At 47.3% G+C, this 14,197-nt stretch overlaps 1 protein-coding gene across 3 annotated transcripts in view; it reads left to right on the top strand.

Annotated features, from left to right (window-relative positions):
- The window catches only part of LOC116938784 (activin receptor type-2B-like), a 79,476-nt gene extending 65,282 nt beyond the window's left edge, over positions 1 to 14,194 (top strand). For all 3 annotated transcript variants that reach the window (XM_032946408.2, XM_032946407.2, XM_032946406.2), the window contains exons 9-11: positions 3,897 to 4,035; positions 4,859 to 4,989; positions 6,306 to 14,194. In XM_032946408.2, coding sequence (XP_032802299.2) covers positions 3,897 to 4,035; positions 4,859 to 4,989; positions 6,306 to 6,578 — 543 coding nt within the window. In that variant the 3' untranslated portion in view covers positions 6,579 to 14,194. The remainder of the gene's footprint in view (positions 1 to 3,896; positions 4,036 to 4,858; positions 4,990 to 6,305) is intronic.
- The last annotated feature ends 3 nt before the right edge of the window (positions 14,195 to 14,197 follow it).

The raw sequence follows: 14,197 nt of genomic DNA, 5'->3' as shown, positions 1-14,197 counted from the left end.
TTTGTACGTTTGCCCACTGGCAAAGAAATGATCAGTCTATAATTTTAATGGTGGGTTTATTTGAACAGTGAGAGACAGAATAACAACAAAAAAATCCAGAAAAACGCATGTCAAAAATGTTATAAATTGATTTGCATTTTAATGAGGGAAATATGTATTGGACCCCTCTGCAAAACATGACTTAGTACTTGGTGGCAAAACCCTTGTTGGCAATCACAGAGGTCAGACGTTTCTTGTAGTTGGCCACCAGGTTTGCACACATCTCAGGAGGGATTTTGTCCCACTCCTCTTTGCAGATCTTCACCAAGTGATTAAGGTTTCGAGGCTGACGTTTGGCAACTCGAACCTTCAGCTCCCTCCACAGATTTTCTATGGGATTAAGGTCTGGAGACTGGCTAGGCCACTCCAGGACCTTAATGTGCTTCTTCTTGAGCCACTCCTTTGTTGCCTTGGCCGTGCGTTTTGGGTCATTGTCATGCTGGAATACCCATCCACGACCCATTTTCAATGCCCTGGCTGAGGGAAGGAGGTTCTCACCCAAGATTTGACGGTACATGGCCCCATCCATCGTCCCTTTGATGCGGTGAAGTTTTCCTGTCTCCTTAGCAGAAAAACACCCCCAAAGCATAATGTTTCCACCTCCATATTTGACGGTGGGGATGGTGTTCTTGGGGTCATAGGCAGCATTCCTCCTCCTCCAAACACGGCGAGTTGAGTTGATGCCAAAGAGCTCCATTTTGGTCTCATCTGACCACAACACTTTCACCCAGTTGTCCTCTGAATCATTCAGATGCTGATTGGCAAACTTCAGACGGGCATGTATATGTGCTTTCTTGAGCAGGGGGACCTTGCGGGCACTGCAGGATTTCAGTCCTTCAAAGCGTAGTGTGTTACCAATTGTTTTCTTGGTGACTATGGTCCCAGCTGCCTTGAGATCATTGACAAGATCCTCCCGTGTAGTTCTGGGCTGATTCCTCACCGTTCTCATGATCATTGCAACTCCACGAGGTGAGATCTTGCATGGAGCCCCAGGCCGAGGGAGATTGACAGTTCTTTTGTGTTTCTTCCATTTGCGAATAATCGCACCAAATGTTGTCACCTCACCAAGCTGCTTGGCAATGGTCTTGTAGCTCATTCCAGCCTTGTGTAGGTCTACAATCTTGTCCCTGATATCCTTGGAGAGCTCTTTGGTCTTGGCCATGGTGGAGAGTTTGGAATCTGATTGATTGATTGCTTCTGTGGACAGGTGCCTTTTATGCAGGTAACAAGCGGAGATTAGGAGTACTCCCTTTAAGAGTGTGCTCCTAATCTCAGCTCGTTACCTGTATAAAAGACACCTGGGAGCCAGAAATCTTTCTGATTGAGATGGGTCAAATACTTATTTCCCTCATTAAAATGCAAATCAATTTATACAATTTTTGACATGCGTTTTTCTGGATTTTGTTGTTGTTATTCTGTCTGTCACTGTTCAAATAAACCTACCATTAAAATTATAGACTGATAATTTCTTTGTCAGTGGGCAAATGTATAAAATCAGCAGGGGATGAAATACTTTTTTCCCTCACTGTACATACAGCATTTAGTCGTATCCCAGTGGAATCCGTATGAGAGCCAGATGCTGTATGTTTAACACGTAGGCTTTCGCGACCAATAGCCATAATAGAGGTTTTTTGGGTTAGATCGTGTGCCCCCAAAAGTCATATCTACCTTTCCTTACTTCAAGAACGTCGCGCGCGTTAAAGGTTATTTAGGTGCATGGCCCACCAGGCCAGACCACAACGCAGCAAACAAGACGAGACTAGGGTAACCTGTCAAGCAATGCGCTTGTTGTACTATTCGCCCTCCCGTTGTCAGAATGACGATTAGTGTTTTTTTTTTCCCCTTCCTCTGAAGCAGAGATATTGGGTGGCGTAGCAAAGCCTTGTCATCTGTGATGCATCTCTGGTGTGAAATATGCCTTCGGCAAAATCTGCCTTTTGCAACCCAAATTTAATGAGTTAGGAGGAGGAAAAAAAAACGAAACATTGTTAACAAGTTGGCTCACAAATGTGTTTGGAAAAAGTGTTGTTTGATTTTGGCAGAAAGTGGATGGAAAAAAAATCCAACAGCTGGACCCCTACTACTACGCACCTGCCCACATTGCATTGTTTTGACCGTATTCTAAATTTGAAGCATATTTCCTTGAAAAGCATCAACATTGTGGAGGTCACGGGGTGGCTCGTGAGGGGGTTCAGAAATGGGGTGTGCGACGTACGTACTTCCAAGAAGAAAAAAACGTCCTTGTAGGAAATGCAATAAAAAAAGGGGCCACTACCCACAATCTCGCCTATCATACAGATGGTGTCTGTTAAGGCGGTGTTATTGACGAATGCGTCGGAGGTTTTTTTTTTGTCACGTGCAGGAGAGTCTTGTGTGTTGTGTTCACTGGCGTTCGAGCGCGCACCGGGTGTTTGTGTTGCCCGCCTCTGGCCACGCGTGTCACCTCGTTCGCCGATCGACGCGCGCAGTCGACTGGTCTCTCCCTCCGATCCGCCGGCATTAAGGCCCCCTCCCAAAAAAAAATCTCCCCGCCTCAGCATTTTTAACTTGGGCAGAATTACTGGTGAAACCGTTTTCCAACTTGGGAGGGAAAAGCAGCGTCAGGCGATTGAGCCCTTGACGCCGTTCAATGCGAACGCAGCCGCATTGCCACTGGGGGGGGCGACGAGGGTGGCACGGTAGTAACAGCAAGAAGCGTCTCGTTCGATCGCCAACTCGAGCGCCTTTCGACATTGTATTTGTATGTTCTCCCCCCTGTATATCATGGCTTTTGTCTGGGGTTCTCTGTAGCCTCCCATAGCGGAAAAAAGCAAACATACCAATGCTGCACAAATCACCTGCGTATTACTCAATTGGGATTGCACACAGCAGCGGCAACATCGCCTCCGACTGCCAACGCCTTGAGGCTTGGTGAGTTATTGCTGGGCAAACAAGTGTTTAATTGCATATTTATGTCGTTTTTAATGACAATGTATCCAAATTAGAGCTTCGGCATATGTCACATGTGCAGAGAAGAATAGCTTCCACTCCTCGTATTTATCTAAACAAGCCGATCTTGTAGAAGTTTGAGTTTCACTGTTCTCATCAGCAGAATGTTGCTTAAATTACTGTGCGCATGCATGATTTATTGCAGTCCATCCGGCAGAGTGGCTTACCTGTTGTGTAATTGGCCCTCGGATTAGACGTGTCCAACGTCCACCATTGGATCGAACATCAGTAGGGTTGAGCAGCGTTCATTGACCTTTGACCTCGAGTCCATTCTATTACATTGGAGTCTCATTCAGCACTGGTATACCCTATTTATCTCTGCTGAAAGAAGGCTACGGGATTTGGCATCAGCATATGAGCAAAATGAAGATCGTGGACAAGGAGTCGATTGAACAATTTATACGTACGTTTGTCTGTTGAACATCTTTTGCACCGTACTTAGCCAACCGTGCTAATCGGTGTGGGAAAATGTAATGGAAGTACATGCTTGGGATTACATTGAGAGACAAAGGGAGGAATGCGTGCAAGCAGGTTAAAGGTGTACTTGTGAATGCTGAGAAAAGTGGCCTTTGCGCAGGACACTCGTCACCGTTGGTTGACGGCCAGTGGTTGGGAATAACAACAGAATGGCAGCCACGGGACGGGAGGAGGGATTACGCCCAAAACTGTGTTTGCTGTGGACGTGAACCGGTGCAATCAGCTCGTGTGCAGGGGCAAGGTGGATTATTACATTTAAAAAAAAAAACTTTAAGAGATGGTTACGGCTTGGGGGGGAAGCCTCCATCCAGCAGTGGATTGATCGTGGCTGATGATGGCGACGATTCGGCTCAACTGTGCCGTGGCCGCCACTCTGTCTTCCCTGCCTGCAGGTGGGCACGCGCAGGTACATGGCCCCCGAGGTGCTGGAAGGGGCCATCAACTTCCAGCGAGACGCCTTCCTGCGTATTGACATGTACGCCGTGGGGCTCGTGATGTGGGAGCTCGTGTCCAGGTGCACCGTGGCCGACGGTGAGGTCTCACCCCCCCCCTCCCACCCCCCCCACCCCCCTCCCCCCCCCCATTGCCCTCCCCCCCCGTCACCTCTCTTTCAACGCCACCCCCATTTCGGACACCTCGGCGTGCTCTCCGTAATCGGCGAGCACGCTTGGACACCGCGAGCTTTGACCGCGTGGCTGTCCTCGCGACTGCGGCGTGGCACTAAAGGACGCGGTTGTGGTCTCAAGTTGGGAGTGTCGTGCAGCCCGATTGAGCAGTGGAGTGGCACTCGCTTTCCATACCATGGTCACTGTCACACAGGGATTATGGGCTGAGTCTACTCTGACCGGTACTTTTAACTCGCTGCCTTGTGATTGTGAAAGACGTTGGTTGCACATGTGCTTCATATGGTGGGAGTCGTGTCTGATGCTGCTTTTGAATCCTTTGTTTTGAGGTTGGATTGTATTGGTGTGAGCCTGCGTGTGCTATGTACACACAGCAAGTTGGCACAGCAAGTTGGTACAGTAGGGGGGCACAGGTGGTGCATCGGCCAGTTATCTCAGTCAGTCAACCCATGGCACCTGGGTCTGCCCCGTGACCTCCTGCCGGCCGACGTTCGACACTTCACGTGGCCTTAACGTGCACATAGCCTGGCACAAGTGCCGCGGTAACGTCACCGCCACTTTGTGGCGAATGGCGGTTGTTGTTGATGTTGCTTTGTACAGCGCCTTGCGACATCCGGTTGAAAGGTGCTTCAGAAGCGTAAATTATTATATCATTGAAGACAGCCACCGAGTTAAAGTTTCCCGTGCGGCTTTTTTAAAGCGTGCGCTTGGCTGTGTGCGGGCGCGAGCAGGCCCGGTCGGGGACTACCGCATGCCGTTTGAGGACGAGGCGGGACAGCACCCGTCGCTGGAAGACATGCAGGAGGTGGTCGTCAACAAGAAGCAGAGGCCCGCACTCCGTGACTGCTGGAGGAAACATCCTGTGAGCGCTCGCTCCGTTCACTTGCCCGCGCGCTCTGTTGGTCTCTCTAATACGTCGCTGGGATATTCATGTCTGCGAGTTTCACGGCAGGCAAAACGATGTCGAATTTGGAGCGATGTATGTCGAACTAATTTGGCACCGTATGTAGCCAACCGTGGTAATCGGAGGTGTGGGAAATATACCTCGCTATTCTAGGCATGCGTGACAAATCCTCCAACAGTTTTACTAGGTGCAATTATGTATTTGTCGAGGGTAGAAGAGAGGTTTCTTTACCAAGACCAGAAGTAGTTCTTTCGCGTCAGCTGTTATGGCCATACCATACGTGACACGATGCTATGCGTACTTTTGGAGCTCCTCAAGCACGAATATTCCTCTCATGACTCCAGTCAATCGAGGGAAATTATCCCGTGAACACACAAACTTTTGTTTATCTACGATCACTCCAGTGGGCTCTCACTTCGCTAATTAATGAGCTTCATATAAAAAAGTGAAACAAAAATCTCAAAAATATTTTAAACAAAAAAAACGTTAACTGAATGAAAGCCTGGGTGCATGCGTCTCCACGTGTGTGAGTCTGTGGAGAGCGGTGTCATGGTTAGCGTACTGCTCTACAAACCCATCAGTCCGAAGTTCAATTCCTGGCCACGGCTAAGATCAGTGGCGAGTGATGCCTGAATCGGTCGTGTGCCTCCCTTAGGTGGACTTAATTGATTACCTGGCTGAGAGTATAAACATCAGCACTGGGAGTGTTCACCACATCAGCCCCTTGTGCACCATATCGGCCTTTATAAGTGCTCGCTAATTGCCCCAAGAGTCTTTGTAGGTTATCGGGGTGGGGGGGGGGGGTTCTTTGTGTATGTGTGGTATGTAGATACATGTGTACTTCTGTGTGTGTGTGTGTATGAGCACGTGTGTTTTGCGTGCATCCGTGCACGTGTCTGTGTTGGAACGGTGGCACAATGCTGAGCACGCTGCGCTCCGAACCCGCCGCCCCGAGTTCGATTCCCGCTTACGAATAACTCCGGTGATAATTATGTGAACCTGTCCTGGGCCTCCTCTAGGTCAACTCGGCCTCAAAATTAGTACCTGGTGCAATGTGTAAAACATCACCAAAATTGAGACCAAAGCTGGCTGGGCATGGTGCTGTGGCTACCCACTCCCTCGTGTGCTGCGCTGGCCTTCAAAAGCACTTGCCCCAAAAGTCTTTAAAGGGTATACGGGGGAATCTTTGTGTGTATGTTGTGGCCTCTGCCTATGTGCACTCGTCAATGCCTGTGCACTCTGCGCTTTGCGTGCTGCCCGCCGGTGGTGTCCAGGGCCTGTCCCAGCTGTGCGAGACGGTGGAGGAATGCTGGGACCACGACGCCGAGGCTCGGCTCTCGGCCGGCTGCGTGGTAGAGAGGGTGTGCCACGCGCGCCGTGTAGCAGAAGCTTCCGGCGTCGCCACCACCACTACCTCCACCACCAGCAGCACCAGCAGCAGCAGCAGCAGCAGCGCCGGCGATGCCACCATCACAATCATGGTTCCCTCGGCGTCACCTCCGAATCCTGAACTGCTGCCCGGCGCCGCGAGAGAATCCAGCCTCTGAGCCCAAGCCGCGGCTGTCGTAGCGTCAAACCGGGCGGCACGGGCAACACGCGGGAAATGTAAACACTCGGGCACCGGTGATCGGGAGCAAGGGGGAGCAACGAAGAACGTGGGGACAATCGGCGCGCAGGTAGCTGCCGGCGTGCGCTGGTTGCAGCGTCTGTCGGAGTCTCGCTTGCTAGAGAGTTGGTTGACTCCAGGCTGTGTGACCATTATGATCTGAAGGTGCTCAGCGTTTGTGGCTGTGCAGAAAAAAAACGAGTCATTGACTTGCACTTGCGTCCGTTCACCGCCTGTGCAATGGGGCACAAAGTATTCCGACCGTAGAGAAATGACGGTGTGTCGAGTACACATTGGCAGTGCTGTTCGAAAATGTTAATTGGACCACGCTTTGGAGGTGCATCATGTAAGCGGCCACAGGAAGCGATTTTTAAGATGCGCTGCCACTCCCAACACGCCACAGTGCATCCGAAGCAAGTCATCCGCAGATGGACTTTGTGTTCTTCACTAAAAACCATGAATGTACTGCTTTGAAAGTCAGATGCTGCGTTTTAACGTTAATCCTCAACTGTGCATCGGAATTTTATTTGTCAGGACACTTTCCTTTTACAGATAAGTGCTCAAAGGCAATGGTGCGTGCTCTAGCTACAGACATGAATTCATTAACGAACGACTTAATGAACGACTTGAAGACAACAGAAGGGAAAAAAAAACGCCACTGCCAAACATAAATCATGAGCTCCACTGCAAGAATTACAATACTTCTGGTGTTGGTGTCAGCATACATGATGCTATTGCTGTAACAAATCAGCCAGGGACACCATCAATAATATAAGCCATCTGTTCAGCCAAAAAAAAAGCATTAAAAACAGGTACAAGTTCATAATTTTTTACTCCAGTACAGCTGTAATGTGCTCACCACCTCCGCCACTTGCGAGGTTCCCTCCCACATCGTGCCGTACGCTGTGTGGAGCCTTCAAACCTCCGCATGCCATTTCATCTCAGGAAAAAAACAAAATATTCTCGTCGCTTGGGGTACCCGTTGGTCTTTGTGAGCTGCGGTCCTGGATTGAGCGTGCAAGGGAGCGCCTGGGTAGACGGTCAGCAAGCGGATCGCAGGTCTCACGAGCTACCGACCCCTCTCGGCCACGCCGCATTTATTTTAGTTTTCATCGGTGGCTCGTTGTCTCGGAGCAGTCGTCCGGTTTTCAGTTGGAGTTGAACTTCGGCCGCTGCTCGAGGCTTGTCAGGCTGGTGTTTATGACGAGCGCAGTGTAGGCGAGAGACGTCAACGATGTTGATCAGTGGCGAGCGTTGCTGGCGCAGGCAAAGTGAATGCTTCGGTAGGCGGTGATTGCTCCTTTGCAGAAATGGCATATCTGCGAGGAACCTGCCTTGGTTTGAATTTTTCATTTTTTTAACACCGTCTCTAAATAAATCGTGGAGCCTCTGCAACTCTTAACACTTCCTACCAAATAGAGTCTGATAGGGCAGCGCAGCATTTACAGAGAAAATAAAAGGTGTGATTCATGTGAATACAAACAAAATGCCCGTTCCTGTCACTTGTGAAACGGCAGGCGTGTGGCTTGTGCTGTGGGAAGACTGGATTAAAGAGTAGGCGACGTTCTCAAAGAACATGCCTTCTGCTGTATCAATGCCGCGCAGCAAAAAATAGATATATATATACCGGTAATTGCACCGAGTGAAACATGAAGCCGTGATTATTACGATGTCAGGTGCTTTATCTGAACTGCGTGCATTGGCTCCCAGGCTCAAGTGACGTCTGAAAAACCTGTTACAACTCCCCATCACTGTGCCTACGATTTGAAATTGTTGCCCCCCTTTTGAGTTCAGATGAAAAAAAAATCAACCGTAATGTGAATATTTTATCGAGGTGATTTTTTCTTTCAATGTCGTTTTTAAATTATTATTTTTTTCCGGGTGACACCCACCCTTCGTTCCGCCATGGAGCGTATCGCCGGCCTCTTGTCAAGCCACCGAATGTCAATGCTGCTTTGGAAACTTCCACAGGGTCACTGAGGTCAAACAGGGCACTTCACACTCAACCGCCACCTCTTCACAACCAGATATACCTCATTTTTTTAAAGTTTATATTTAAAATACCTGTATTTTAGTACTTTATGCCGTTTTGTCCGACCTTATTCTGTTTTTATCGATACTGTACAGTTTTTAGTTTTTACCAAGTACAGTATACTTGCTGAGAAAGTACAATTCACGGCGGATTTACTTTCCTTATTTGTTGTCATTATTTTCGAGAGGGTGAGTTATTTGTTTTCAGGTCTCATTTTTAAAGCTTCCTGACCATCTCCCCCCCTCCCCCCCTCTGTTCACCTGTGATTTACCCATGGCCTTCCGCCAGGTCGTTATTGAAGTTTTCTGTGCGTTCACCTGCCCGGCCAGGTCGCCGTGTGGCGGTGGTCATTGACTGTTAAGGGGTGTTGTGTACTGCGCACCATGTGCACTCGCACAACGGACACACCCCCTTACACCGAGAACATTTGGCAGAATGTTCAGCCCTTGCCTGCAAAGGTTCATGGTCGACACTGAATCGCTGATCGTTATTCAGGAGTCTTAAGAGAGTGTATCAAAGCGGACACAGTTTAGTTTATTTTTTAGTTTTGTTTCAATTTTGTGGAATGCATATATTTTACGTGTATAAACAAAGTAGTCGTGTAAGCAAATTAAACTAATTAAAGTATGAAAGTTAATGTAACCTTGTTTTGAAATGGACAACACGTATATATGGTGACATGTTAAATGTTAATGATAGTGAATATCTAAACTGTAACTTGCCAAGAGGTTTGTTTTGGAATAGACAATTGTGGCAAAAGCGAATGTCGAAGGACCCTTTGCAGACCGTGGATATTTTCATTCGTGCTCTGCTGGCATGCAGATGCAGGTGTCTTGATCATTTCAAACCCTAAAAGGTATGCCTGTGTACAGTGAATTGTTTTTACTTTCTTAAAAAAATTCTTGCAATACCTCAGGCAGGTAAATAGCATTTGTATCTTTGTATGTAAAGTTCATTGACGGCGCTGGTAGTTTGTACTCATGTCGCTATCGAGGCAGAAGTTGTGCTACTGATGTTCTTGTAGATAAATCGATGTAATGGTGTACTTTTTTTGTCAGTTAGATATCAGAAACCTCCCTTCATGGAGAGCCTCGGTCGTATGGTGACTCCTCTTGGCGAACGGACGAGTCCACGGGGTGACCCTGGTGGTCGATAATTACGCGACACGGCCCTCTGTCTCCCAACGGGAACGCTTCTCGCTGGCATCACGTGTGCCTGCCGTGTAACGAGGATGGCACTTCGATTCACCCTCAAGCCCCCCCCCATACCCTTGTGTGGATTGCTCTGATTTCCGCTTTAATCAACCTAACTCAGATAACTCTTAGAGGAGTTATTCAGTTGATTAAAAAGTCTGCTCCCTTGCTTAAATGAGCAATGAAGGAGGGGGTGGGGGAGTGCTTTTTTCCACTTGCCCCGAGCCATTTGTGCAAATGCCACCTTCCCATAGTGAAATCCAATATCTGTATTCCATAGCACGACCGCTATTGACTTCTCACAAAAGTTTATATGAACTTCATCAACCCCAGATGGATGACTGGCTAAGTTAACCCCCTCCCCAACCATGAATTAAACTCGCACCTCTACGATGAGTTGAGAGAATGAGTCGAGCACTATCCTCCACAGCACAGGCAGGTGCCACCCCCCCCTCCCCCACCGAAGATTATTTATCTCGTGCCCTGCGCGACAGCAGTCGGATGGTTATAAATGGAGAACCAACTATTTCCGTCCACTGTGCGCAGAGGTAGAGCAACACACACATAGTGGTCAGTGACGGGGAACATGTACAACTGATTAATGCACGTAGACATTAACGTTACAATGGATGGTGCAAATCAACATTGCATTCTAACAACAAAGTTCACGGCGGACAATTAGAAAACCCTTAACTCAGTGTTTTGAAAATGCAGTGCGTATTAAATGATATCAGTTGTGCACACGTCTGCATAACAAAGCGTGCCCAACGGTAAATCAAATACGCGTATAAGCAACATTTATATTCTGCCTGAATTTATCAAACTTGCTTTCGCCCAGCTGGAGTGAAAGCAGGTGGCAACAGCGCAATGTGTGCTGTCACTTCAGTGGAATGGACGATGCCGCCAGGGGGTGAGACATCAAGCCAGATTGTTGTCGGTCACTGCTGAGTGGCATACGACTAGGAACCTCGACAAACTCCGCTGTCCTAACCCTGTTAAATCATCGGAATGGCGCGTGTGGTGCTATGCAGTGGCACAGCAAAAAAACGCATTTGGACATGTTGCACCGGATTTTATGAGAAAAAGTGTAAGGTCCCCTCCACCTTTCCGTCAGCATGGGCCTTCATTTCCAGGATTAGCCCCTTTAAAAGCGGCTTTATCGCCAAGGTTTTTTGGTTCATTGAACCTCTTGCAAAGGTCCTCTGCGCCCTTTTAGAACGCAGCAAGAGAATGGAAGGGGGAAGGGAGGCAAGTTTGTCAATTTCAACAGATTCCAAATCAAACCGAGGGGTGTCGATAAAGACCGTGTTAAATTGTTTGAAAAAAAAATCAGCCCACGTTATGGCTGTACACCACTCGCTTTGGCCCAATATATTTTTTTTTTCTCCAACAGGGAGCACTAAATGTTGCCGTTGTCATCGCCTATTCTCAACATAGGCACGTCTCCAATTATAGGGTGGCCCATATTTGCTTTTGAAATCAAAACCGGATTGGAGTGTTGCTGTGCCGCATGTGACGGTGCGAGCGTTCCCACTCAAGCGAGCCTCTCCGTTGAACGCGTTGCACATCGGTGTTCGTGTTGCCAGGTTGAGAGTAAAAGCCGGTGGAGTAAAAGCCCTCGATACACGGATTTTTTGCTGGGGAAATAACCTCTAGCTCTCACAAGCCTTTAAAAGGAAATCATCCGCTCAAAATAAGCAGTCCAATAAACAAGTCACTATTGCAGTATTTACTTGGGGATACGAGGGGTGTTAAAAGCCCTCTACCAGAAAATGTATCTTAAAATTTTTGCACCCATCTTTCTTTCTCAACATGATCCACCGCACGGGTAAATTTTTCCCCATCCGTGTTAAAGCCTCAGAATATCCTTAATCGTAAATTGTGGTTTTTGAGCCGGTTACCAACAGTTGATGTATGTATGTACGTTGAACTTCTTTCGCGCCGTACGTTGCCAATCATGCTAATCGGAGGTGCGGGGGAAGGACGACAAACTAAACACAAAGTAGTTCTCAATAAATTAGTTTTCAATCTCGATTTAAACGTGCATAGCTGAAGTGGCTTCCTAATATCGGAAGAACATTCCAAACGGCCACAAGCGCAACTGAAAGCGCGCGATGCAGTGGGCGTCTTTGTTCGATGACTAGCCAAAAGCCGCAGCGAGGATAACCGGAGTTTGCGTGATTTCTCCTTTATCTAAGCTGAACCACGGGCCGGTGTAGTATTTCCTGATTGTGTACATGGTCCAGGTAATTAACTCTTAATAATGGCCTGTGGCGTCCCATAATAGAGAAGCCATGAAGTTGGAGATTTTGTAGTTTCCACGAAGGAGACTTGTGGGAGTCCAGTTCAAAGTAACGCCACCTGCGTCTCACCCTCGGCAATAATGCAGGACAAAAAAAGTCGCGAAACATTCATCGGCACAGTATTCTGGCAGACACATTACTCTTCCAAATCCAGAGTTGTTGCTCTGATGGTCATCTCAGCTGTGCCCAGTTTCTCGGCGATGTTCTTCACGGCCAATCATCGGTCATATTTGCTTCTACTGCATCAGTGTTATGTTCGATCAGTACTTTTACTGGCTTTCCAGACGTGGCTCAGCTGTTGCTTTTCCAGCCACATTTTTGTTGCCATTATACGATGGTGTATCCTCCCTAAGGCTCCAATTTGACCGGCAGACAATTAAAGTCAATTCTTTACAATCTTCAAACGTGAAACATGTCTCAGTGGAATATTATTTCTCATGTCACGTGAACTGGCAAAACAATCTAAAGCCCCAAAATAACTCGTTGCAGGTCAGGCCTGGGGACTTTTAGAATTCCCCCTCATACTTCAAATATCCGACTAAAACTAAAGTTCTTTGACCATCTCCAGGTCTAAAAACTGGAACAATGACGAGAGGAAAGGAGTGGTTCTTTCTGGTATATGTTTGCCACTTTCTGTTCATGAATATTGAAAACTTGGCCCAAGGCTCAAGTAGATGAGTTACGGGGCATTGTAACACATCACTAGGTGCCGCAGCAGAAATGTATATATATGTGTGTGTGTATATATAAACGTTCGTCTGGGTAAACATCTATTGCATAGTCATGATGATATATATGCTGTAATTCTTTTTTTTATCTTGTCATTGTAACCGAAATATTAATTTACGAAAAAATATACTGAACTACATTGATTGAAAACATTGTTGAGCGTGCTATCGCCAACACAATGTTCGTGTTAAATATCACTTGATCTTATGCCACACTGAGAAGAGGTTGTGTCCAACCAAGTGCTGCAAAGTTATCCCGACAATAAGGCAGCATTTTCCAATTACAGCATATATATGAGTATATGTACACTTACAGTAGAGCCAAGTTCTTGTTAGCAAACATGTCAAATTTTTTTTTACGAAAGGCCATTTAAAAAAAAAACTCACAGGTAAATATGCCTTACATTTTTGATCTTGCGTCCAGTAAGCTTGCCTTACTGCTGCTGATGGGTGAACCGTTGGTGCTGTGCTCTAACACTGGTTTCATAACCACGGCGTTACGGGACAATTCATGCCGATTGTCAGAAACGAGCAAGTTGTGCGGGTAACGATCTGAGAAAGCAAGGTTCTGCGAGACAAAGACGACAGAGATCCCCCCCGTGTAAGCCTTAACAGACTGTTGGGGCAAGTGCTGTTAGCGAGCACCTATGAAGGCCGGCACTGTGGCACATGAGGGGGGGGGGGTGGGGGTGGCCAACACCACGCCCGGCCGCCTTTGTCTCCCTAGTGGCGCCCCGGGGAACTCATTTGAGGCCGAGTCTACCTAGGAGAGGGCCCATGACCGGTTCAGATAATCGCCACTGGTTGTTGGCCGTGAGCGGGAATCGAACTCGGGTCGCTGGGCTCGTAGCGCAGCGTAGCGCTAACCGCTGCACCACCGCTCCCGTTCTGCTATCGTGCGCGCACAGACACACAAAACACACGCGCACACACTACAACGTGAATGTTTATGGCAAAGAATGAGCTGCAGTTTGTACATTTATCTTAAGACAGGTACCTTCTCTTAAGTGTTATCTGACAATTTTAGATAAATGTAAACTCATGCCAAATGTGTTTAAAAAGAAAAAAAACTATTTCTACCTTTTGAGATAAATTAGCTGCAGAAATGGGAAATGTTGGCCCTCAGTTGAATGCCGTCCATCTTTGTTGTTTCATTTCCCAGCATTAATGAAAAAAGGGTTTGGTGACCCGATGATGAATGTATTTTTTTTCTTATTAGTACCGAACAATAAACTTTTGTATTTAAAACGTTCTGACCTTTAAATATTAATAATAAAAAAAACATCTTCATGTAAAAAAAAGTT

Source organism: Petromyzon marinus, chromosome 4 (genome assembly GCF_048934315.1).
Source record: "Petromyzon marinus isolate PM22_M1 ecotype Great Lakes invasive population chromosome 4, UKy_Petmar_22M1.pri1.0, whole genome shotgun sequence".
In the NCBI taxonomy this organism is placed as follows: domain Eukaryota; kingdom Metazoa; phylum Chordata; class Hyperoartia; order Petromyzontiformes; family Petromyzontidae; genus Petromyzon; species Petromyzon marinus.
This window is presented reverse-complemented; position numbering and strand designations above follow the sequence as displayed.